At 42.3% G+C, this 26,840-nt stretch overlaps 1 protein-coding gene and 1 long non-coding RNA gene across 4 annotated transcripts in view; one reads left to right on the top strand and one right to left on the bottom strand.

The window, feature by feature from the left end:
• ERBIN (erbb2 interacting protein) overlaps positions 1-26,840 on the bottom strand; it is a 347,855-nt gene that overhangs the window by 73,345 nt on the left and 247,670 nt on the right. For all 3 annotated transcript variants that reach the window (XM_077462647.1, XM_077462650.1, XM_077462648.1), the window contains 2 exons: positions 19,512-19,601; positions 10,986-11,042 (listed from right to left, as the gene is read on the bottom strand). In XM_077462647.1, coding sequence (XP_077318773.1) covers positions 10,986-11,042; positions 19,512-19,601 — 147 coding nt within the window. The remainder of the gene's footprint in view (positions 1-10,985; positions 11,043-19,511; positions 19,602-26,840) is intronic.
• LOC143940861 (uncharacterized) lies at positions 18,994-21,321 on the top strand. Its single transcript, XR_013263945.1, has 3 exons — positions 18,994-19,076; positions 19,149-19,219; positions 21,202-21,321. It is a non-coding gene; the product is annotated as an uncharacterized LOC143940861 (long non-coding RNA).

The following is a 26,840-nucleotide window of genomic DNA, read 5'->3' as shown; positions in this document are numbered from 1 at the left end:
CAGTCCAAATTCTAACTGGTGTTGTGGAGAAACCCCTTTGTGTCCACAGATACCATCTTAATATGGGAGGGGTGGACCTCAACGACCAGTTGATGGTGCCGTACTTAATCACCCGTAAGCCAGATGCTAGTACAAAAAAGTGTCTGTATACTCATTCCAATTGGCTCTGATGAACGCTTATGTGCTATACAAAGCGTCAGGACAAACTGGATCCTTCCTTAAATTCCAGAAAGAGATCATCACAGCCCTTCTGTTTCCAGACGGTGCTGTGGCCCAACTTCCCAAAGCAAATGCAGAGAGCTGGCTGCATAAGAGGCATTTTCCGTATGCCCTCTCTGGTACCCCTACCGATCGATCACTCCAAAGAAGATCACTCCAAAGAAGATGTCGTGTCTGTGAAAAACGCGGATATAGGTGTGTCACCCGCTATTATTGTCCCAACTGTCCTGGCCAACCTGGTCTTTGCATTGGTGAATGTTTCTAACGCTACCACACACTAGTCGAATATTAGCATAGGGTACAGCACTGCACAGTCTAGGACACACTTTCACTGGGTCACCAAAGATGCCATCGCATTTTGAGAGACCCAAACCTGCAACCGTTAGCCCTTGTACACACGGTCGGAGATTCAGACGGAACGTGTCCTATCGGATGATTTTGTCGGATAATCCGACTGTGTGTGGTCTCCATCGGACTGTTTTCCAACTTATCCGTAAAATTTTCCGACAAAATGCTCCGTTCGGACATACTCCGATGATGTGTAGCCTACTCCGACGGACAAAGATCAAATTCCTAGACCAAAGCTATTGGCTACTAGCCTGAACATAGTCCCGTCGCAACGAAATAAAGTCATCACGTTATGTACAATCGGATTTTCCGACAACTTTGTCCGACCGTGTGTATGCAACAGTTTCGGACAAAATCCAACGGATTTGGTTGTCAGAATGTCCGACCGTGTGTACAAGGGCTTACAGTTGCAAATGAAAGTGTAAAAAAAAAATTATTATACACACACACACACACACACACACACACACACACACACACACACACACACACACACACACATACAGTGGGGACAGAAAGTATTCAGACCCCCTTACATTTTTTACTCTGCGCTATATTGCAGCCATTTGCTAAAATCATTTTAGTTCCTCATAAATGTACACACAACACCCCGTATTTACAGAAAAACACAGAATTGTTGTCATTTTTGCAGATTTAAAAAAAAAAAAGAAAAACTGAAATGTCACATGGTCCTAAGTATTCAGACCCTTTGCTGTGACACTCATATATTTAACTCAGGTGCTGTCCATTTCTTCTGATCATCCTTGAGATGGTTCTACACTTTTGAGTCCAACTGTGTTTGATTATACTGATTGGACTTGATTAGGAAAGCCACCTTTCTATACAAGATCTTACAGCTCACAGTGCATGTCAGAGCAAATGAGAATCATGAGGTCAAAGGAACTGCCTGAAGAGCTCAGAGACAGAATTGTGGCAAGGCACAGATCTGGCCAAGGTTACAAAAAATTTCTGCTGCACTTAAGGTTAAGAGCACATTGGCCTCCATAATCCTTAAATGGAAGATGTTTGGGACGACCAAAACCTTTCCTAGAGCTGGCAGTCCGGCCAAACTGAGCTATCGGGGGAAAAGAGCCTTGGTGAGAGAGGTAGAAGTAGAACCCAAAGATTACTGTGGCTGAGCGCCAGAGATGCAGTCGGGAGCCTCTCCTCAGTGCAAGACACATGAAAGCCTGCATGGAGTTTGCAAAAAAACACACACCTGAAGGACTCCAAGATGGTGAGAAATAAGATTCTCTGGTCTCATGAGACCAAGATAGAACTTTTTGGCCTTAATTCTAAGCGGCATGTGTGGAGAAAACCAGGCACTGCTCATCACCTGTCCAATACAGTCCAACAGTGAAGCATGGTGGTGGCAGCATCATGCTGTGGGGGGTGTTTTTCAACTGCAGGGACGGGAAGACTGTCTGCAATCGAGGGATAGATGAATGCAGCCAGGTACAGGGATATCCTGGACGAAAACCTTCTCCAGAGTGCTCAGGACCTCAGAGTGGGCCGAAGGTTTACCTCCCAACAAGACAATGACCCTAAGCACACAGCTAAAATAAGGAGTGGCTTCACAACAACTCCGTGACTGTTCTTGAATGGCCCAGCCAGAGCCCTGACTTAAACCCAATTAAGCATCTCTGGAGAGACCTAAAAATGGCTGTCCACCAACGTTTACCATCCAACCTGACAGAACTGGAGAGGATCTGCAAGGAGTAATAGCAGAGAATGCTCAAATCCAGGTGTGAAAAACTTGTTGCATCTTTCTCAAAAAGACTCATGGCTGCATTAGAACAAAAGGGTGCTTCTACTAAATACTGAGCAAAGGGTCTGAATACTTAGGACCATGTGAGATTTCAGTTTTTCTTTTTAATAAATCTGCAAAAATGGAAAAAAAATGAACTTAAATGATTTTATAAAATGGCTGCAATATAACAAAGAGTGAAAAATTTAAGGGGGGTCTGAATATATTGTATATATTATATATAAAAAAAGCCAAAAATAGTTGTAATTTTATTGTTCTTTCTCTATAGTTCTGCTCTATTTTACTGCAATGTTTTGTTACTATGCTTTATCATGTTTTCTTTTCAGGTGTGTAATTGTTTTATACTTTTTGTATACCGTTTACTGTGTTTTATTGTTGATCAATATTTTCTTCTCAGGTATGGCATTCAGCTGCAGCACTGATTTATCTTGACAGCAACAGCGTTTTCTCACACGATACGTAAATCAGTGACTCCAGCACTGTAGGAAGCGATTTCACCACCAGTTTAAAAAAAAAAAAAAAACGGTGCATGCATGCCCATCATTAGAAGTGGGTGAATGGGGGGCGGTATTCTAATGGTGGGCCTTTATTTCGTTCAGCACATAGGCTGCATGAAAAAAACAAAAAAAAACAACATTACAATATATGCCCAACAAGAACCAGCAACATACTAGTATGTTGCTAGACTTTGGGTGGTTATACCAGAATGATGCCTGCAGGTTTAGGTATCATCTTGATATAGTTCTTTTCAGCCAGTGGTCGACTCATGTAAAAGCAATCCTAGTGGCTAATTAGCGACAATCATCTCTATGGCCTAAGAAACCAGAAGCTACGAGCATTTCATGACTTTGGTTTCACTGGATATAAACAGCGCCATTGAGAAAGCATCTAATTACACCAATCCTGGGGTGGTCAGATGCTTTGAGGGCAGAGGAGAGATCTGGAGTCTACTAGACCTCAATTAAAAAAAAAAAAAAAAACTGTCACTACCTATTGCCATCATAGGGGGTATTTACAATCACTGTGCTAACAATAAACATTATTAAAAAAAAAAAATCAAAAAAGGAACAGTGTAAAAATAAAATAAAAATATAAAAAAAGTAACCTGTATAGGCTTGTAAAGGCTTTTAAAAATGTATGTAGTTTGTCGCCACTGCACGGTTGTGTGCAATTTTAAAGCATTTCGTGTTTGGTATCTATGTACTCGGCATAAGATCATCTTTTATATTCTACCAAACATTTGGGCAATATAGCCTGTTTTAATGCATTCAAATTCAAAAAAGTGCTTTAAAAAAAATATATATAATGTTTGGGGGTTTAAAGTAATTTTCTAGCAAAAGAAAAGTATTTTTTCATGTAAAACAAAAAGTGTCAGAAGGGGCTGTGTCTTCAAGTGATTAGAAGAGTGGGTGATGTGTGGCATAAGCTTCTAATGTTATGCATAAAATACCCGGACAGGTCAAACACTCCCTCCCAAATGACCCCTTTTTGGAAAGTAGACACCCCGAGCTATTTGCTGATAGGCATGTTGAGTCCATGGAATATATTACATTTTGCCACAAGTTTTGGGAAAATGACAATACATTTTTTTTCCCCACAAAGTTGTCACTAAATTATATATTGCTCAAACACACCATAGGGATGTGTGACATTACACCCAAAATTACATTCTGCTGCTTCTCCTGAGTACAGGGATACCATATGTCTGGGACTTTTTGGCAGTCTAGCCGCGTACGGGGCCCCCCGAAAACCAATTACCGCCTTCAAGCTTTCTAAGGGCGTAAATTTTTGATTTCACTCCTCACTACCTTACATGTCAAGATAGCACAAAACCCCACCAAATGACCACATTTTGTAAAGTAGACACCCCAAGGTATTTGTTTTTGAAAATGAAGAAAGAAAAAGGAAACTTTTTTTAATTTTCAAAACTTTGTGATAAAAAGCGAGATCTGCAAAATACTCAACATGCCTCTCAGCAAATAGCTTGGGTTGTCTACTTTTTAAAATGGGGTCATTTGGGGGGGGGAGGCCGTGCTATCTGGCCATTTCATGGCCTCTGCAACTGTGATAGGTAAGTAGGGAGTGAAATCACCATTTTACACCCTTAGAAAGCCTGAAGGCAGCGATTGGATTTCGAGGTCCTGTAATGCAGCTAGACTGCCAAAAATTCCGACACATGTGGTATTCCTGTACTCGGGAAGCAGCAGAATATATTTTGGGGTGCAATTTCACATATGCCCATGGCATGTTTGCGCAATATATCATTTAGTGACAACTTTGTCATTTTTCAATCACTTATGCTAAAAAAAAATGAAATATTCAAGGTGCTGAACAAGGGGTGTCTACTTTCCAAAATGGGGTCATTTGGAGGGGTTTGTACTGCCTTGCCAATTTAGCACCTCAAGAAATGAGATCGGCAGTCAAACTAAAAGCTGCGTAAATTCCAGAAAATCTACCCTAGTTTGTATACATCATATAATTTTTGTGCAAACCAATAAATATACGCTTATTGATTTTTATTTTATTTTTTTTACCCGACATGTGGCTGAATGCTTTTTGGCCCAAATGTATGACTAAAATTTAGTTTATTGTATTTTTTTTTTTATATAACAAAAAGTAGAAAATATCTTTCTTTTTTTTTCATTAATATCACAAAAAATTAAAACCACAGAGGTGATCAAATACCACCAAAAAAAACCTCTATTTGTGGGCAAAAAGGACACCAATGTCGTTTGGTACAGCATTGCATGACTGCGCAATTAACAGTTAAAGCCCCCCTTCTGGTCAGGAAGGGGGTAAAACCCCCCTGGAGCTGTGTGAACTGGCTCCATTGACAGCCAGTCGCATTCTCCTGTAATGTGAATTGGATGCGGGGAAACCAACATCCAATTCACAGGTGTGAACTCTGCCTAAGACGCAACCAAATTAGACATTAACCGCTTCCCGACCGGCGCACGGCGATGTACGTCGGCAGAATGGCACGGACAGGCAAAAGGGAGTACAGGTGCGTCCCTTTGAATTTGCTGCCGTGTGCCGGCCGGGACCCCCCTGAGTCCGACCGTTGCTGCGGGGATGCCTGTGATCGTCTCACGGGGAGGAAGAACGGGGAGATGCCGATGTAAACAGCATCTCCCCATTCTGTCTAGCAACAAGTGACACTGATCTCTGCTCCCTGTGATTGGAGGAGAGATCAGTGATCTGTAAAACACAGCCACGCCCCCCACAGCTAGAAACATGCCCCTAGGACACACTTAACTCCTACACTGCCACCTCCTGGTTAACCCCTTCACTGCCAGTGTCATTTGCAGAGGAATCAGTGCATTTGTATAGCACTGATTGCTGTATAAATGACAATGATCCCAAAAATCTGTAAAAAATGTCTGATGTGTCCGCCCTAATGTCGCAGTCACAATAAAAATCGCTGAGCGCCGCCATTACTAGTAAAACAAAAAATTTGTAATAAAAATGCTATAAAACTATCCCCTATTTTGTAAACGCTATAACTTTAGCGCAAACCAATCAATAATCGCTTATTGCGATTTTTTTTACCAAAAATATGTATCGGTCTAAACTGAGGGAAAAAAAATTTTTTATATATTTTTTTGGGAACATTGTAGCAAAAAGTAATGCAATTTCTTTTCAAAAATTGTCGCACTTTTTTTTTTTTTAATAGCGCAAAAAAAAAAAAAAAAAAAAAACGTAGAGGTGATCAAACACCACCAAAGGAGAGCTCTATTGTGGAAAAAAAAAAAAAAAAAAAAAAGGACGTCAATTTTTTTGGGGAGCCACATCGCACGACCGCACAACTATCAGTTAAAGCGACGCAGTGCCGAATCACAAAACATGCTCTGATCTTAAGCCAGCAAAATGGTCCGGGGCTTAAGTGGTTAAAGCAATGGTCACTTTTTTTTTTTTTGTTCTTTATTTTTGGCTTTCCACTATCCCTTTATTTCTTAAGGTATTAGGCAACCATTTAACAAGAAGCATATTCATAAGTCTTTTATCATTAGCCCTATTCATCACCCCATCAATATAATAGCTCATAAATCTCTTTCATTTACTACATTATTCTGCGTCACGTGACTGCTGATCCCTCTCCCTAAGGATGCCCCTACTCTACCTCTCCTATGGACTTTGTTAGCAATATCCCTTGGCAGACAACACCTGTATAATAGAGGATGTGGCAACGTCACCACTGAGCCAAAAATAGATAAACACATATGGAATGGGAGGAGGACGCTGTAAATTCAGCAGCGCTACTGCAGGATTGCCAAATACAGAAAATGAGTACAACAGGAGGACTGGCAGGATCAAAAATTAAAACCTTTACAAAGAACATTACATATAAAAAAATTAGGAAAGTCATAATGAAGGCATTTTGTTTTTGAAAAGAAGTCAAATTTAACACATTTGAAGCAGTAGAAAAGGATGGCTACTGTTCTATAACAAGTTGGATATAGTGGTAATGAGTGATAGTTATATGGTCATATTCACTGTGGTAAAAAGTTCAATTTAGCCTCACATGACCAAACTGGCTAGAATTTCATTAATGCTGAAATAGGTTTTTTTGTTTTTTTCCCCACAGACTCGAATGAGGAACCAATATTTAGCTCTTGTTATAGTGAGTAGTAAATGTCACCATTTCCTGTAAGCACCAGCATCCTTCCCCATTACATTTAACCTATGCTGCATAATGCTATGGACATATATTTCGAATACTAAATGTGATTCAGAAATAAAATCTTTAAAAAATAAATAAAACAAGGGTGTTCAAAAAAATAACTTTCTCCTGTTAACTTTGGCAAGTTTGGTAGGTCTACTCAGCAAACGGCTCTAGTTAATTGTTGTGGGGAAGGTGCGCTGGGAAGTATCACTGGGGTTTACTGTTGCTTCACCCTGATGGGCGACATTTAGGGAAGGGGTGCTGCTAAATAAACAGTCTCAAGGTGTGCTTGAAAACAAGAGAGATGCAAAGATGCTGATAGAAGAGTGGGTCTGGACGTTACACAGCCCTTGGCAGTGCAGGTTGCAGAGGTGAGGGCAAAAGTATACCATTGAACAATCCCTACATAGCTTGGACAAACTCACATGCACCTTTAAGAACTTTAGTTGAAAAAAAAAAATTCCATTTAACAAGCACAAATCGGTGAATTGCTAAGGCTATGAAGGCCAAGTTTGAAAAATGTTCATGTTTGGCTGGTATGTACTATTAAAGAAAACCGGTCATGATTGAACACATGCAAGCAATTAAATAGATTTGTCATTCATTTATATGTGGTTATGAAAACATTAATGCTTGCCCCCTTATTTTACTTGGTCCACCTTGGATATATCGGTAACACCTGAAAAGCCCCGAGACCCAAAAGCAGCTGCCCTGTCCACTGTCAAACAAAAATACAACATACAGTATACTGTCTCACAGCTCCTGGATGTATATAACATTACCAAAAAACAGCAACAAAAATCAAAACTATGGGGCTCTGTTATATGATACCGTTGTGTGCACTCAGGAGCTGGGTTCACAGTGCAGCAACTCTCAAACTTCAGGGAGCATCTCAGTCTGACTCTTACACCAGTAATCCTCAGACAAATATAAGTGAAACTAAAGAGGTAAGTGAATATAAATATTTTGTAAGCAAACCTGCAGTTATAAAGTTTAAAAATACAAACCAAATGCTCACATAATAGTTGTGATGGTTCTATTTAAAGTGGAGTTCCACCAACTTTTTATTTTTCTCATATTTAGCTTCTAAACGGACCGTAATGACTGCATTGAGCATTTTATTTCTTTGTTTACCTTGTTTCCAAGGCTCTTCTCTTTTTCTGTTTCTCCCCTCCACGGTGATGTACATAGTTACCTGTGGCGCACTGGCTCCTGGGAGATGCATGCCATGATTCCCAGGAGTCAGTGGGCATCGCCGCCTCTCAGCATCACAAGATTTAAATGCGATTGTGATGGCAACCTGAGACATATCCTACACGGTGACCTGTGTTTAATGTGCATGCGCGAGATCAGGAGGTGCATGCTGTGTAGCTAGCAGCACCCTATCTGGGAAAAGTATCCTAGTGGGCTTCACATGCCCACAAGCATGGTGGAATCAAACAACACAGCCAAAACAAAAGGTTCTAATCCTTTTTTGTTTCCCCCCAAAACGGAAAAAATAATTATATTTAAAGTTGTAGTAAAAAAAAAAAAAAAAAAATTGCAGGTGGGTGCTTCTGTTCACAATCCTGAGCGGCTGGCTTCCGGCGCTGTGAAAGGTTAATAGCAGCAGCCCCTAATCAGGAACGCCGTGCCACTTGCCTTCTCCCTCCTGGCTCCTATCCTATTCACAAAACGTGTCTTACTACACTCCCATGATCCATCGAGTTTTGTGACTGGGCGAAGGAGCTGCTTTCAATAACTTCCTCCTCCATTCACAGAACTTGGTGCATCATGGAAGTGTAGCAAGACAAGTTTTATGAATGGCAGTGAATGCAGAAGAGTCAGGCAATCAACGCAACTGTCCTGAATTGAAGCCGCTGCCATTAACCTTCACAGTCCCGGAAGCCAGCTGCTCAGGGCAGTATCCTGCGGCAGTAAATGAGACACAGTACAGAGGATTATGAGCAGAAATGACTACCGGCTAGTACTAGGATGCACACATTTAAATATATAAACGATTTTTGTTTCATCAAATCTCTGAAAGTCAAATCATCAACACGCTAACATTGGATCTGAAAAGAAAGGTCCAGCTTTTTCATGTGGACTCCATCCCCCTTGATGAAATGCAGAATAAAGATTAGAGGAACTGAACTGTGGAAGTTGTGCTAAAAAAGTCAGACAGGGGGCAAAGGACTAGTCATTAGTATGGTCTGTGGTTTTCCAGCAGTGTATCTTTCCCCTTTACTGACTTGCCATGCCTTGTTCTACACAATAACTCTATGTGGAGGTGGCCATCTCGGTAAATGCAGGGATTTACTTCTTCAATCTAGAACCTCCAGCAAGGAGAAGAGCAAGTAGTACAGTAGGGGGACATCACCAAGCCTTACCCCAAATCAGGTGAAACTGGCAGTCAGATAAAGCAGAGCCTTCAATCTCACACTCCAGGTATATAACTCATGAGGCTGAGGTAGGTATATTACCCTATTTTTCCCACTTAATTTATTTTTTATTCTGCACTTCAGCGAGGAAGAGGGTGGCCATATTTAAAAAGTGGACCTTGCAGACCCACACAGAGTTGTCTTGTGCTTCAGGGGGGTTTGTTGCCAGCTGTTGTAGTAGTTTGTTAAGCTGCCATTTGCTGTGGATCACAAGTTATAGGTAAGGTGCTTCCTACCATGTGATAACAAATCAGTGCAAGTACCCTTTCACATGGGCGGATCGATCATGTCCACCTGTCAGTTTCTTAGGCAGACCCAATCAGACCATCCACTGCCACCCGCTGACAGCGGATTCTATCCACTAAAAACAGACAGATGGGGAAACCGTTCCCCATCCGTCTGGTGGATCAAATGACAGTCAGATGTAAACAGACAGGTGGTCCATTTATATCTGACCCCCTATAGAGGAGAGTGGGCTGTGTGTGTCCGCTCTGCATAAGAGGAGCAGACAGGCCTGTCACAGGACATATTCCTCGCATAGCAGGCGGATCCGTTGCTGGAGTTCGTTCATGTGAAAGAGGCTTAAATATGCGCCTCTAGGAATAATGACTTTGCAAAGTGAATGTTCACTGAACGGAGTAAATGGGATGAAGCTATGGTTCCTTCAATCACATGCTAGCAAAAATAATCCCCCCCCCCCATGATTGGGTATTTAAAGTGAACTAAGGCTCAATTTATATACTAGGACTGTAAACTGAACATACATTTTCAAAATGCCTCTACTGCCATAGTAAATAAATCCCTTTCTCCAAAAAAGTCAGCATATAACTTGACCAAGAAATCAGGCTGACGGCCTAAACTAGGACTCCCAGCTGACAAAATGCTAGGACTTTGTTTGCTTTTCTTTCTGGCAACCAGCTGAATCTTTTCTTCGTTAAAACATCATGAACAGACACAGGATTGTTGTTAAGCTGGTCCGATGATAAACATTGTCAGATGCAGAATGAACAGAGCAGTGAAATGCGCACAGATCCAAATTATGTGGAATGCCAGTTCAATAAACACCCTTATCCCAGCTCTGGCAGTATAATGCAGGGTGTGTCCTAATGATTCAAACAACAGCCACAGCCAGGACACATACTTCACCTCGCTGTGCAACCCAACCACCTGGCACCGCTAACCATACGCTGCGTCCATTAACAAAAGCCTGAAAACACTTTGGTAGCCTTGGAGTAGCAGATGATTTTTTATTTTTTTTATTTATTCAATGTAAATGAAGGAACCCCCCCCCCCCAAAAAAAAAAAAAAAAACAGGACTGCACATGATAGGGTATTCAAAATGAACACAGGTTACCTTGATTACCAAATTTACTCTGCGGAGAGAATGCTCCCTTTACAGGAGCAGCCTCTACTTCAATACTGCCCATGTATATGCACTCATTCTATAAGGCTTCTGTCGTCTATCATACAACCTGTAAATTTGGTTCAATCATGCATTCTCTGATTTGATTACTTTCGAAAACCTTATTTAAACATACTAATAAAAAAATAAAACTTAAAAACTTACTTTGGTAACATTTTCAACTGGTTTTCCCGAAGCTCCAGAATTTGAAGTTTTGTTAACCTGCAGCAATCATTCATATATACAGTCAGAAAATGATGTTCTATTATGACAATTTATTCATCTCAATAGGCAAAAGAATATCTTAAGGAAAAAAATAAGTCTTACAAATAGCAAATACAAAAGGAGCCCAGCAGAATTAGATTTTTTTTTTTACAGTTTCATACAGTATATGCACAATTTTCCTAATATAGGCAAAGAACATACAGTAAATACATTTTCTAGAACAGTTCATTATATTTCTGCCTTGCAATACTGGGGCCCCTGGTTTAAATTGCAGTCAGGACACTATTTGCATTTTCTTCCTGTGCCTACGTGGGCTTCCCTGGGTACTCAAGTTTCCTACCACACCCCAAAGACATGCTGGTATGTTAATTGGCTCCAGTATCCAGTAGTACAGTACAGAGGGGAAAAAGTATTTGATCCCCTGCTGATTTTGTACATTTGCACACTGAGAAAGAAATGATCAGTCTATAATTTTAATGGTACATTTATTTTAACAGTGAGAAACAGAAGAACAACAAAAATATGCATAAAAACGCATTTCAAAAAAGTTATAAATCGATTTGCATTTTAATGAGTGAAATAAATGTTTGACCCCCTCACAAAACATGACTTGGTACTTGGTGGCAAAGCCCTTTTGGCAATCTGCGGTGAGATGTTTCTTTTAGTTGGTCACCAGGTTTGCGCACACATCTCAGGAGGGATTTTGTCCCACTCCCGTTTGCAGATCCTCTCCAAACCATTAAGGTTTCAGGGCCGACGTTTGGTAACTTGAACCTTCAGCTCCCTTCACATATTTTCTATGGGATTAAGGTCTGGAGACTGTGCTACTTCTTGAGCCACTCCTTTGTTGCACTGGCCATGTGTTTCGGGTCATTGTCATGCTGGAATACCCATCCGCTACCCATTTTCAATGCCCTGGCTGAGGGAAGGAGGTTCTCACCCAAGATTTGATGGTACATGGCCCTGTCCATTGTCCCTTTGATGTGGTGAAGTTGTCCTGTCCCCTTAGCAGAAAAACACCCCCAATGCATAAGGTTTCCACCCCCATGTTTGATGGTGGGGATGGCGTACTTGAGGTTAATAGGAAGCATTCCTTCTACCTCCAAACATGGGGAGTTGAAATGATGTCAAAGAGCTTGATTTTGGTCTTATCTAATCATAACACTTTCAACCCAGTTCTCCTCTGAATCATATGTTCATTAGTAAACTTCAGATGGGCTTGTACATGTGCTTTCCTAAGCAGGGGGACCTTGCGGGCGCTGCATGATTTCAGTCTTTCATGGCGTAGTGTGTTACCAATTGTTTTCTTGGCGACTATGGTCCCAGCTGCCTTGAGATCATTGACAGGAGCCTCGCATGTGATTCTGGGTGGATTCCTCACCATTATCATGATCACTGAAACTTCATGAGGTGAGGTCTTTCATGGAGCCCCAGACTGAGGGAGATTAACAGTTATTTTGTGTTTCTTCCAATTGCGAATTGTACCAACTGTTGTCACCCTCTCACCAAGCTGCTTGGCGGTGGTCTTGTAGCCCATTCCAGCCTTGTGTAGGTCTACAATCTTGTCCCCGACATCCTTGGACAGCTCTTTGGTCTTGGCCATAGTGGAGAGATTGGAATCCAATTGATTGCTTCTGTGGACAGGTGTCTTTTATACAGGTAACAAGCTGAGATTAGGATTATTATTCCCTTTAAGAGACTTCAAACTTTTTTAAATGTGTTTTTCTGGATATTTTTGTTGTTATTCTCTCTCACTGTTAAAATAAACCTACCATTAAAATTATAGACTGATCATTTCTTTGTCAGTGGGCAAATGTACAAAATTAGCAAGGGAGCAAATATTTTTTTCCCTCACTGTATATACATGTTTGTCAGCATGTGAGATAGGGACCTTAGATTGTAAGCTCCTTAAGGGCAGGGATGAATGAAGATTATTTACAGTGTTGCATAAATTGTCTGTGCTATATAAGGCTCTGTTCACACCCGTGCAGGTGGGACAGTGCTCGTTTTTTTGTGCATGGCGTGTAGCACAGCCTATTGATTTCGATGGGCTGCCCTACACATAAACACGGTAATGAAGTCTGTGAAAAAACGTGCTGCAGAAAAAAGCATGCAACTATGTAAGCAAACGTCTGCAAACCAGCTGCACGTTTTTCTGCTTTGTGGGAATACACCTGATGTTGTGCACGCTCCTGCAACACACAAGTGAACTTAGCCTAAGTACCTGCAATAAATAATTTTGCAGAGTGCGACTTATTTTTGTCTCCAATGTCCACCTCCTCTCCCTGGAGACTGCTAAACTGCATCACTGCCAGCCCTGAGGCTATCCATGAATATATGAACTCTGATGTGTAAATAGCTGTGTAAACAGAGAGAACACCACAACAGCAGAGAAGTTAAGCACAGATCTCTGCCCATATAGTTAACCCTCAGCATGTTCAGAGTGTTCGTATTCATTGCTTCTCCATCGTTACGTACAGTGCCTTGCAAAAGTATTCACACCCCTTGGCATTTTTTGTGTTTTGTTGCCTCACAACCTGGAATTAACATGGATTGTTTGAGGATTTGCATTATTTAAGTTACAGAACATGCCCACAACTTTGAAGATTTTTTTTTATTCTTATTGTGAAGAAAACAATAGAACAAAATAACAGAAAAAGTCAACGGGCAAACTATTCACCCCCCAAAGTCAATACTTTGTAGAACCACCTTTTGCTGTTATCACAGCTCCAAGTCACTTTGGAGAAGTCTCTATGAGCTTGCCACATCTTACCACTGGGATTTTTGCCCATTCCTCCTTGCAAAACTGCTCCAGCTCCTTCAAGTTGGATGGTTTGTGATTGTGAACAGCAATCTTTAAGTCTGACCACAGATTTTCTATTGGATTAAGGTCTGGGTTTTGACTATGTCACTCCTACACATTTACATGCTTCCCCTTAAACCACTCAAGTGTTGGTTTAGCAGTGTGTTTGGGGTCATTGTCCTGCTGGAAGGTGAACTTCTGGCCCTAGCCTGAAATCACACACAGAGTGGTACAGTTTTTGCTCAAGAATATCCCTGTATTTAGCACCATCCATCTTTCCCTCAACTCTGATCAGTTTCCAAGTCCCGACGGTTGAAAAACATCCCCACAGCCCCACACCATCAGACCAGAGCACCTTCCTCCATACATTTTGGGAGTTTCCCACATTCCTTTTCGCAAACTCAAAATGTGCCATTTTTTTTTTTTTTGCTGAAAGTAATGGCTTTCTTCTGGCCATTACTACTAGCTTATTGTTGTTTCTATGTACAGATGCACAGTCTCTGCTGTGGAACTCTGCAGCTCCTCCGGGGTTACTTTATGTCTCTGTGCTGCCTCTCTGATTAATGCCCTCCTTGCACTGTCTGAGTTTTGGCGTGCGGCCGTCTCTGGGCAGGTTTGCTGCTGTGCCATGTTTTTTCCATTTGGTTATGATATATTTAATGGTGCTCCTAGGGATCATCATTTTGATATTTTTTTAACCTAATCCTGACTTGGACTTCTCAAAAACATTGTCCCTTACTTGTTTGGAGAGTTCCTTGGTCTTCATGGCAGTTTTTGGTTAGTGGTGCCTGTTGCTTAGGTGTTGCAGCCTCCGGGGCCTTTCAAAAAGGTGTGTATATGTAATCACAGATCATGCGACACTTAGACTGCACACAGGTGGACACCATTTCACTAATTATGTGACTTCTGAGGCTCGGTTCACACCGGGGCGACACGACTTCAGGACGACTTTGTGAGGCAACTTGGAGACGACTTGAACACGACTTAGACACGACCTGGGGCGACTTACAACACAACTTTAAGTCGCCCCAGGCCAGGCGACTTTTGCCGTGGCCAATCAGAGAATGAGCTCTGAAGGGAGAACTCCACGCCAAATTTATGAAAAAAAATTGGCGTGGGTTCCCCCTCCGAGAGCATACCAGGCCCTTAGGTCTGGTATGGATTCCAAGGGGAACCCCCTACGCCTAAAAAACGGCGTGGGGGTCGCCCCAGATCCACCCCAGACCCTTATCCGAGCACGCTACCCAGCCGGCCAGGAAAGGGGGTGGGGACGAGCGGGCGGCCCCCCCTCCTGAGCTGTACCAGGCCGCGTGCCCTCAACATGGGGGGTGCCTTGGGAGAGGGGGGGCGTGCGGCCCCCCCACCCCAAAGCCACCTTGTCCCCATGTTGATGAGGACAAGGGCCTCTTCCCGACAACCCTGGCCGTTGGTTGTCGGGGTCTGCGGGCGGGGGGCTTATCGGAATCAGAGAGCCCCCTTTAATAAGGGAGCCCCCGGATACCGGCCCCCCACCCTCTGTGAATGAGTATGGGGTACAATGTACCCCTACCCATTCACCTGTGAAAAAAGTAAAAAAAAAAAAACACAACACAGGGTGAAAAATAGTTTATTGCACAGCTCCGGGGGTCTTCCGTCTTCGGGGGTCTTCTCGCCATACTCCTCCGCTATCTTCTGCTAGCTCTTTTACTAGCGGAGGAGCCCGGCTTTCTTCCTCGCCGCCGGCCTCTTCTTCCAACTTCGGGGGTCTTGTCCCCCTCTTCAGTTCTTCTGCCGGGCCACTGCTTCTTCTTATAGCTCTTTTACAGGCGGTGGCCCGGTCTTCGCCGCCGCCTTCCTTTCTTCTTCTCCTGGAGATGTTGACTCGACGTTCTCTCCGGCCGCAATGCCAGAGACGCGCTGCGCGGCGACTTATATAGGGACAAGGGGCGGGGTCATCGGTTGATGTCACATGGGTTGACGTCACATCCTCCGGGACTGTGACATCATAAGGGGGCGGGGTCACCATGTGACATCAACCGATGACCCCGCCCCTTGTCCCTATATAAGTCGCCGCGCGTCTCTGGTATTGTGGCCGGAGAGAACATCGAGTCAACACCTCCAGGAGAAAAAGAAGAAGAATGGAAGGCGGCGGCGGCGACGACAGAAGAACGGGCCACCGCCTGTAAAAGAGCTATAAGAAGAAGCGGTGGCCCCGGCAGAAGAACCGAAGAGGGGGACAAGACCCCCAAAGTCGGAAGAAGAGGCCAGCGGCGAGGAAGAAAGCCGGGCTCCTCCGCTAGTAAAAGAGCTAGCAGAAGATAGCGGAGGAGTCCGGCGAGAAGACCCCCGGAGCTGTGCAATAAACTATTTTAACCCTGTGTTGTGTTTTTTTTAAACTTTTTTCACAGGTGAATGGGTAGGGGTACATTGTACCCCATACTCATTCACATAGGGTGGGGGGCCGGTATCCGTGGGCCCCCTTATTAAAGGGGCTCCCGGATTCCGATAAGCCCCCCGCCCGCAGCCCCCGACAACCAATGGCCAGGGTTGTCGGGAAGAGGCCCTTGTCCTCATCAACATGGGGACAAGGTGCTTTGGGGTGGGGCAGCCTGGTACAGCTCAGGAGGGGGGGGGGCCGCCCGCTCGTCCCCAAGCCCTTTCCTGGCCGGTCGGGTAGCGTGCTCGGATAAGGGTCTGGTGTGGATCTGGGGGGACCCCCACGCCGTTTTTTTGGGCATAGGGGGTTCCCCTTGGAATCCATACCAGACTTAAGGGCTTGGTATGCTCTCGGAGGGGGAACCCACACCAAATTTTTTTCATAAATTTGGCGTGGAGTTCCCCCTTCAGAGCTAATAATTCTGTCAAAGTCGCCTCCGTATAGACAGAGATCCGACTTGGAGGTGACCTCCATTGAAATCAATGGGTACAAGTCGCCTACAATTCGGATTGAAGTAGTACAGGAACTTCTTTTGAAGTCGGAGCGACTTCAGTAGCGTGCATTAAGACGGCTCTCATTCATTTACATTGATTTTTAAATGTTGTCCGACCTGAGGCGACTAGGGGCGACCTGAAGTCGGATCTGAGTCACCACTGTGTGAACCGAGCCTGAAGGTAACTGGTTGCACCAGAGCTTTCTATGTCCTTCATAACAAAGGTGGTGAATACATATGCACATGCCAATTATTTTTTTATTTCGGAAAAACTGTTTTATGAATATATTTTTCAAATTTTACTTCACCAACTTAGACTATTGTGTTCTGATCCATCACATATAATTCAGATTAAAAAAACATTGAAATATAGGCTGCAATGTAACAAAATAGGTAAAAAGCCAAGGGGGTGAATACTTTTGCAAGGTACTGTAGCAATAGTTGATATGTGATCACAACAAAAGTGGGCAGCACAGTGGCTAAATGGTTAGCACTTGAGCCTGGCAGCACTAGGGTTGTCGGTTCCAGTCCCAGCCATGACACTACCTGCCTGGAGTTTGCATGTTCTCCCTTTCCTTGTGTGGGTTTCCTCTGGGTACTCTGTATGTATGAATGTGAGTCAGGAACCCTAGATTGTAAGCTCCCCGAAGGACAGGGACAAGAGTGTACAATATATGTGTAAAGTGCTGCGTAAATTAACAGCACTATACAAATACCTGTAATAAATAAATAAAAGTCTGATGCCACACAAGATCTCTTTTGGACTGACTCCTGTAACTAAAAACAGTTATTTACAAGCAGACAGCTGTTATCAGGCACATCAGGAACAAATGAGCAATTATGAAAGTTCCACCTCTGATTGCATACACTGGAACGGGGCTGTGAACATTACGTCCTGGAAGAGTATGCATGCTTCATGACCTGTCTGGGAAGGGCCCCGCTCTGATTATATTACACTGTTATTCAACAGGACAAGGCCAGCAAGTATTTAGCTCTAGAATAAAACAAGAGCTCCGTGCTGAAGAACAATGACTTTTAGGCCATCAATTTAGGCCTGTAGCACAGTTCAGCAGCTAAATGGCCAAATGGAAATCTTTAAAAGCAGCCAAATGGAAATCTTTAAAAAGCATCTGCAAACAATGTGAGGCTAAAAGCATAAAACTTAGAGACCTCAGATACCACCCTTTAAAAATTGTATAGTGCTAGCCACTTTGAAGGGATTTCCCACATGGGTTCTGTAAACGAAACCAAGGCACTAAGTTTACGAGCTGGCTCATGAGTTCTGTAGAGTTTAATAGCGTGTGCTGGTCTGTCAGACCTCACAAGATACTGACTGCGGGCATACATACCACAATATGGGCACGGACAAGCAATAATAATGAACAAAAGTCACGCCATTTTTGCAATAACAATTGCATACACATTGAAACTCCTAAGATTTGACCTCATATTATATGCTTTTGGTAAATCTGAAGGAAAGAATCATCAGAAAATCTGATAGTGTGTATGGGGCTTAAGATTTATCAAGTCAGTGCTTGTAAAAGAAGATGCTCTTTACTTGTCATTCTGGCAGCCGTATGTACAACCACTGCTGCAGTGCTGGTTCCTTGGCTGTTACACGTATTTAAAGCATAAGTTCACCTTTGGTAACATGGAACATGTTCCAGCTGTTTTCAGGGTGGAACATGTAACAGGTCCCTGCAGCCTTGCCCCATTGCGGGCACTTGCTGTCACAATTTGAAAAGAATGTGGCTGTGCAAGGCTCCCCCCACATAGCCACTCTATTCATTCACAGATTTTCTGTGAATGAACTACAAGTACAGACAGCCTTTGAGGCTGATGGCTTGTAGATTTCAATGAACTACCAGGGAACTGGTGGAGCGCACTAGTGGTTCATTAATTCTTCCTGTAATTCAGTAACTGCCTGCCTGTACTATGAGCAGACAGCTACACAGACACTGCCAGAGCTGGAGACTGCACCCGTGCTCTGCTTACCGTGGGGTGCAATGCTTTACAGGCTCCTAAAAAAAATAATAATGGCATTTTTTTTTTACCTGACAAAAATGTGCATTTCTTTTTTTTTAGCAAGTCTGCAAACTTAGCCTTTAAACATTCTGGTGACTGCACCACCTGCTTCCCCTGCTGCAAGCTGTGGTTCCTACCACTGGTTCATAAATTCTATAGTAGACATACAAGCCAGCAGAGGGAACCACAGCCTGCGGCAGGGAAGCAGGTATTTTATATCACCAAAATAGTAAATATATGCAGCATCCAAAAACAGCATCACAGTGGGATTTCAACACACAGACTCCTGGAATGGTAAGTATGGAGCCTCTTCTATTCTTTTTTTTTTCATTTTAACCCTGTAATAACAAAATCACTTTAATTCAGGTTCATTCAGAAGATAAAGACACCAGCAGCCATAGGAATTCAGCTAGCAGAGGATAAATGCCAGAATAAAGGTTAGAGACACTGTTGGTATTTTGTGTCAGTTAGGAAAGTTATAATGCTGGAAATAAATGTGTATTTACAGACACTTATAGGAAAAATCAGTTGCTTACCACTAGACTGTCCTTCCACCGAACAAAACAAATCCTGCATAGTCAAGCTGTGTCCTTGTTAGCACATCAGCATATAAATTGTCTTTTATATTAAACTATTTAGTAAACTTGTCAAGTCAGAATATCGAAAAATTCATTCCTTATTCTTATCATAAAGATAATGCAAAAAGAGTGAACAAGGTTTTGTACTCACCTGCCAAAATTAGCTGGCAAGAAGTCAAGGAAAGCATCGTTTAGGTATAACTGAGTCAAGTTTAACAGCTGTGAAAACCCATCTGGAAGTCTATGGAGAGAAAGAAAATAAATACAAACCATGGGTAAACAGGAAATAGTTTGGTGCTGATGAGATGTGCTGGCATTCCCTACAAAACTGATCACAGATCCCTAATGATTATGCCAGAATTATTAATTGTGGATATAAAACTGTCACATCAGGCGACTCAGCATAATTAACACAGAAAATTACTTTTTGGTCCATAAAGACCAGTTTAATCAATGTGCTTTCTGAAAGGCTAGACTTAAAATAAAAGAGATGTAGCACTGGGGAATAAAGGATTATGGAAGTGCTAAGCATAAGGACATTGAAGTGTAAATATCTCTGTAAAGGGCAATTATTACAGCCCTCGTGCTGTGCTCCATTTATTATATAAAAACATAGCATGTCATTTTCCAAAGGACACTGTTCTACAGCATGCAAGCGTATAGTAAACTTTGCTCAATATAAGCCACATGATTTCAGCTCTGTTTACAGATCAGTGCCAAGAATAAACCTGGCCTTAGATATTAAAGCAGCCATTCTCAAACCAGGGCTCCTCCGGAGGTTGCTAGGGGTTCCTTGAGCAGTGTTAAACTGACATTCCATTTCATAGTGTTTGCAAAGCTGTAGCGCCAATGCCACTCGGCAGCCAAACCTGCAGCTCTAAAGCTACTCGACAGAGTCAAAGCTGCAGTGCCAACGCTACTCGGCAGAGTCAAAATTGCAGAGCCATGCCACTTGGCAGAGTCAGTGGCGTGACCCCAATGATCTTTTTAGCTGTCTGTAATGTAGACAGTTTTGACCAGTGACCACCACCATCTTCCCATTGGCCACCAAGGTAAGGTACAGTATTCTTATTAACCCCCAATCAATTGGTTTTACCAGGGGTTGCAGAGTTCTTCTTTTGGCATGCGATTATTGCCAGCAGCCAAAGAAATAATCACTATGTGTTCCTGGCAGGAACAGCTCCCTGTGCCCCCCTGGTGCATAGTAGCCAATAAGTTTCTAACTTCAGCTTGCTGTATTAAGCTTTGGCAATAAAACCTGGAAGCCGATTGGCTAAACAGAACTGCACCAGATTTTACACTATCTGGTTTTAGTAGACCCCCGGGTCTGGAAGCTTAAATCCACTCAGGCCACTGTTATATCAGAGTGTGACATGTCTGCTCTAAATTTAGGATACAGTTTATACTCTTAAAGTGGTTGTAAACCTAGTTACAACACTTGTACCTACAAGTAAGCCTATAATAATGATTACCTGTAGGTACTGTAAATATCTCCTAAATCTGCTTGGTTTAGGAGATATTTAACATATAGGCTGCTGCTGACATCATTGGCGCATAAGCAATAAGCTGAAGAAGCGGTTCGCTCGTGCTGTTTCTTCAGCAGCCGTGCCATGACCGGCAGCTCCCATGCGCATGCAAAGGAGTGATGTCATCGTGGCTCTGGCCAATCACAGCGCCAGAGCCGCGAACCTGGAAATAACTCCAGGAGACAGGTCGCTGGTCACAGCGGTGTGTGGGACCGCTGCAACAGCATCAGTCTAAGTAAAGTATTTCATAAGGATGCGATGCATACTAGCCCATTATGCCTTTGTCTTACAGGGTTTGTTTTTTGTTTCTTCCAGGTTTACAACCACTTTAATGCTTAGTGCACACGATCAGAAAATCAGACAAAAAAAAATAAAAATCACGTTTTCGAATAGATAATATGATCATCTGATCGTTCGTACACAGCTTTCAAGAGCCAATCATGACAGTTCATGTGAAATTATCCGAAGGGACAAGCGCAAAAACATTTCTCGTACAATACCAGAATGTACAATTTTTGTTTAGTCAGTACAGTATGTGTCCGAAATTAAATCGCAAGACCAAGACCGTGCATGCTTGGAAACATAAGAATACAACACATTACATTACTTCTGAAGTTATATTCCGTCATATGAGAATTTTCGTAACTTTAGTAACCTCTTGATTTTCGATATGAGACTAGCATGAAAAGAAAAAATGTACGATCATTTGTCCGATATTCTCATCGCGTGTACAAGGCTTAAACGTTAGAGCCAGTTTATAGTTAGGTTATCTCTTCTGGCTTTATAGATTGTGGGCTAGGGATTGCTCTGTAGTATTGTGTACTGTCCAACCTCTACTAGGAAAACATATTGCTGCAGGCAATAAACACCAGTCAGCCATAACTTTATAACCAATATTGAGTAGTTCCCCCTTTTGCCACCAATACAGCCCTGACTCTTGAAGGCATGAACTCCACAAGACCTCTGAAGGTATGCTGCCAAGCCATCAGTAGCAGATCTTTTAAATCCTGTAAATTGTGAGGTGGAGCCTCCGTGGAACAGACTTGTTTTTCCAGCACATCAACAGATGTTGGATTTGATTGAGATCTAGAGAATTTGAAGGAAAAGTCAACACCTGAAACTCATTGTGTTCCTCAAACCATTGTTGAACCGTTTTTGCAGTGTGGCAGGGTGCATTATCCTGCACTGCCATCAAGGAATATGGTTTCCACTAAGGGGTGTACTTGGTCAGCAACAATGATTACATAGGTGGTACGTGTCAAATTAACATCCACATGAATGGAAGAACTCAAGATTTTCCAGCTGAACTTTGTCCAAAGTATCACACTGCCTCCACTGGCTTGCTGCCTTTCTTATAGTGCATTTGCTGCCATCTCTCACAGGTAAGCAACATACAACCATCTGGCCATCCACATAATGTAAAAGAAAAGGTGATTCATCAGATCAGGCCACCTTCTTCTATATATTCTTTATTTTTTCCTTTTAATACAGTATACAAACTCGTATATACAGTTCTTGAGGGGAAAGTAATTCTGCAGTATAATACAACAGTCTCCTTGTACCCCTCTTTTTACAAAATACCTTTAAAACCCCAAACCCCCCTCCCCCCCTCGGGCAAAAACCAAGAAGAGAAAAAAAAAAAAGGGGGAGGAGATCTGCCCCCCTATCTCCTCACGTGTCCTTCGTCCTCCTCCCTATCCCCTTCACCTACTAATCAGACATAGCCGCCCCCACTCTCTAAGAATGTCAGCCATTTTTGCCACTTCCCTTGAATTTCAGTTTCTAGCTCCTCAGTTTTGTCGATTGACTCTTCCATCAGCCTGATCTGCTCCACCCTCCTCACCCACTCAAGGATTGACGGCTCCTGAGGGTCTCCCCAATGGTTTGGGATTAAAGCTTTGGCTGCATTCAGGAGATAAGGGGCGAGCGTAGCTTTATATTGCCTTACTCCCATGTCTGTATCGTGGAATAGACACACCCATGGGCATTTCTTAATCCTCTTTCCAGTTATCAGGAATATATTTTCAATTATTTTGTCCCAGAAGGGTCTTATTTTTGGGCAGTCCCACCATATATGTTTGAAAGAGCCTAATTCCTTACATTCTCTCCAACAAGTTGGTTCCTCTCCACCTCTTAACTTCTGCATTCTTATGGGCGTCATATACCATCTCGCTATTAATTTGTATGCCATTTCGTGTGTTCTTGAGTCTTTTGATAGTGCATATGTCACCACCTTCTTCTATTGCTCTGTGGTTCAGCCCTGATTCTCACACGCCCATTGTAGGCATTTTTGGTTGTAGACACAGGTCAGCATGGGTACCCTGACCAGTCTGTGGCTACACAACGAACACAACAAACTGCGATGCACTGTGTGTTTTGACATCTTTCAATGAGAACCAGCATAAACCTTTTCAGCAATTTGAACTACTGTAGCTCTTCTATTGGATCAGACTACACGAACCACCGTTGTTGCTGGTTTGCCCATTTTCCTTCCTTGGACTTCTTTTGGTAGGTCCTGACCACTGCACACCACGAACAACCGACAAGAACTACAGTTTTGGAGTTGCTTTGAACTAGTCGGTCATCTAGCCATTACAATTTAGCCCTTGTCCAACTAGCTTAAACCCTTACCACTTTCCCATTTTTTTCTGCTTTCAACAACTCAACTTCAGGGACAACATGTTCACTTGCTGAGCAGTATATCCCACCCATTTTCAGGTGCTGTTGTAACAAGATAATCAGTTATTCAACTTTACCTGTGGTCATAATGGTATGGCTGATCGGTGTAAGCAGAAGGGTTAGCAGAGTCAAGCTAAAAATGATCATACACTATATAATCTGATTGTACAATCTCCTTTAGATCTATGTAAAGTCCCTGCACAATTGGATACAAATTAAATTGACTGTTTAGGTTTGACCCACATTACTCAGGTTTAGTACATTTAAAGGAGATTGTACAATCAGATTATAATGTCTATGGCCATTCTTACAATATCTGCCCAAGAAGTTTGACCAAATCTTAAGAAAACTTTACAAAGCTTAATACAGAAATAAATATTTTATGCCAGTTATATACTGTAATTGTTCACATATGGAAACTGCAATGCTAATACATTCACTGGCTTAGTCTGGCCTACTTCATCACGTAAGCTGTATTGGTTAATGCATCATGTAATGCTGAGCTGACATTAATGGTGATTTAGAGGACATTATAAACCAATGGCAATTAGCAAAGCCTATTTGAGAAATACAGATCTTTGATATACTGTTGAATTCCTGCTGTTTCTTTACAGTTAATCATGGAGACCATGTGACTGTTTCAAAGCACTTCATTGTATAGCAGGATAGCATATTCCACAAATTACTTTATAATCCATTTGTTGTTAAAAAAGAAAATAGCATTAGAACTGCACAGTGAAAAGCCATGTGAAGGCTGTACAAGTTGTGTTTTACTAAACTAATTGTAGCAATCATTTATTCTTATATCATCTCATATCATGTTACAAGACCTCTCATTGACATCCCCCTACAGCTCTTGATTACAAGGTTCGCTGCTAATGTTGCTAGCAATACTGCAGTATGCTTACCTTACACCAAAGTAAAGAGACATTGAGATAATCAAATTAGAAACAAAAGCTATAATTTAGGGATCGATCTATCTAGCTATATATATCTATATAAAAATATTTTTTTTGTTGGATACAGTGCCACACACATTATTTACGTGTGATGGTGTGTATTATATATATATGTGTGTGTCTTTACCTGCAGGTGTCTGCGTCCAGTAAAAACCATCCATGCAAAGTGTCCTTCACAGACTGCCCTGGGCATACATCTTCTGGCCCTGTGCAGCTGCTGCTGCTACTGAGAAGAGTTGAGCTCCTCGCCTGCCCCCTTCTGCCCTCTCCACTATTCATATTGTTCATATTACTATACTGCCACAACGCATCACATTCTGTGAACGGGTGGTGGGCATCCTGTCATTCAACTGCTACTCCTACATTTACAGAACATGATGCGTTCTGTAAGAGTAATGGTATCAGTTTTATAAATGGGGAAGGAGGACAAAGTGGACAGATGAGTGGTGCAAATTTTGTCAGTAGCAGTGACTGCTGTTAACTCTCAGAGTGCTGGAAAATAGCCTCTTAAGGCAATATCCATGGCTTTGAAAGAGACACTGCAGGAGTATTTTTATTTTTTAACCACTTCCCGATTTGCTGCCCTGCCATCGCGTGCGCGATGTAAACAGCATCTCCCCGTTCTGCCTAGCAACAAGTGACACTGATCTCTGCTTCATGTGATTGGAGCAGAGATCAGTGTCACTAACACACAGCCCAACCCCCCCCCCCAGTTAGAAACACGCCCCTAGGACACACTTAACCTCTACACTGCCATCTCCTGGTTAACCCCTTCACTGCCAGTGTCATTTACACAGGACTCAGTGCATTTGTATAGCACTGATTGCTGTATAAATGACAATGGTCCCAAAAATGTGTCAAAAATGTCCAATGTGTCCGCCATAATGTCGCAGTCACAATAAAAATCGTCGATCGCCGCCATTAATAGTAAAAAAAAAAAAATTATTAATAAAAATGCCATAAAACTATCCCCTATTTTGTAAACGCTATAAATTTTGCACAAACCAATCAATAATCACTTATTGCGATTTTTATTACCAAAAACATGTACGTATTGGCCTAAACTGAGGGAAAACATTTTTTTTTATATATTTTTGGGGGATATTTATTATAGCAAAAAGTAAAAAATAATGTGTTTTTTTTTCAAAATTGTCGCTCTATTTTTGTTTATAGCGAAAAAAATAAAAACCACAGGGGTGATCAAATACCACCAAAAGAAAGCTATATTTGTGGGAAAAAAAGGACGTCAGTTTTTTTGGGAGCCACGTTGCACGACCGCGCAATTGTCAGTTAAAGCGATGCTGTGCCGAATCGCAAAAAGTGGTCTGGTCTTAAGCCAGCAAAATGGTCTGGTCTGAAAGTGGTTAAACAGAAACAGCTTCCTGCAAGTAATGCCTTACTAATGTGTTTGGTGCTGTATCCCAAGAAAAAAAAAATGCACACACACACACGCACACATACATACACACACAACTTCAGCTTTAAGCGCTGGCGATAGACGATTCCAATCTTGGCCAGTTTAGCAGGAAATGGCCAAGAATCTAACCATGTATGAGCAGGTAGAATGTACCCAAGTTGATTGATCAATTTTGGTACAACCAGCCTGCCAGATTTTACATGCAATGATTGCTAGCAGCTTTTATCTTTTATACCTGCTAGCAAAAATCAGCACAATAGCTCTGCGGGAAGGATTCCACCTTCAACCTTGTCTGTGTTGATGGGGGAATGGAGCGATTTTCTTTCCTGCCAGCTCCGCCTATAGCTGGCCTTAAATTTTAAATATCAAAAATCGCACTTATACTATGCAGCATTCCCTCTTCAGAGTTTCATAGAAACCTACAAAGTTCCTCTCTATACAGGCCTGTATTGTGTACAAATTTACAGTATATGTGCTGTTTTAACTCATCTACGGGAGTAGGCACTAATATAAATGATGTACGTTTTCCTATAAAACTGGTGATATATTTAGGACAGCTCATACACAAGAGGGATGATTACTTAAAGCGGGATTCCACCCTAAAGTGGAACCTCCGCTGATCGGATCCCTCCCCCCCTCTGGTGTCAGCCGATTCGCTTCACTTCCTGATTCCCTCACCTAGAATGGTGACTACAGCAGCCGAGCGATCGATCGGCCTCGGCTGCCGGCATCGCTGGAACCCGGGACAGGTGAGTGTCCATTTATTAAAAGTCAGCAGCTGTAGTATTTATAGCTGCTGGCTTTTAATATTTTTTTTGTAGGTGGAATCCCTCTTTAACTGCCTTACCAAATGACACCTAGTTTAAAGAGGATGTGTTGTACCTATAATGAGGCTTACA

The sequence above is a fragment of the Lithobates pipiens genome, unplaced genomic scaffold (assembly GCF_037356315.1).
Source record: "Lithobates pipiens isolate NorthernLeopardFrog02 unplaced genomic scaffold, aLitPip1_a1.2 Scaffold_3, whole genome shotgun sequence".
NCBI classification, from domain to species: Eukaryota; Metazoa; Chordata; class Amphibia; order Anura; family Ranidae; genus Lithobates; species Lithobates pipiens.
Note: the sequence above shows the minus strand (reverse complement) of the source record. Positions and strands in the feature narration are given on the sequence as shown.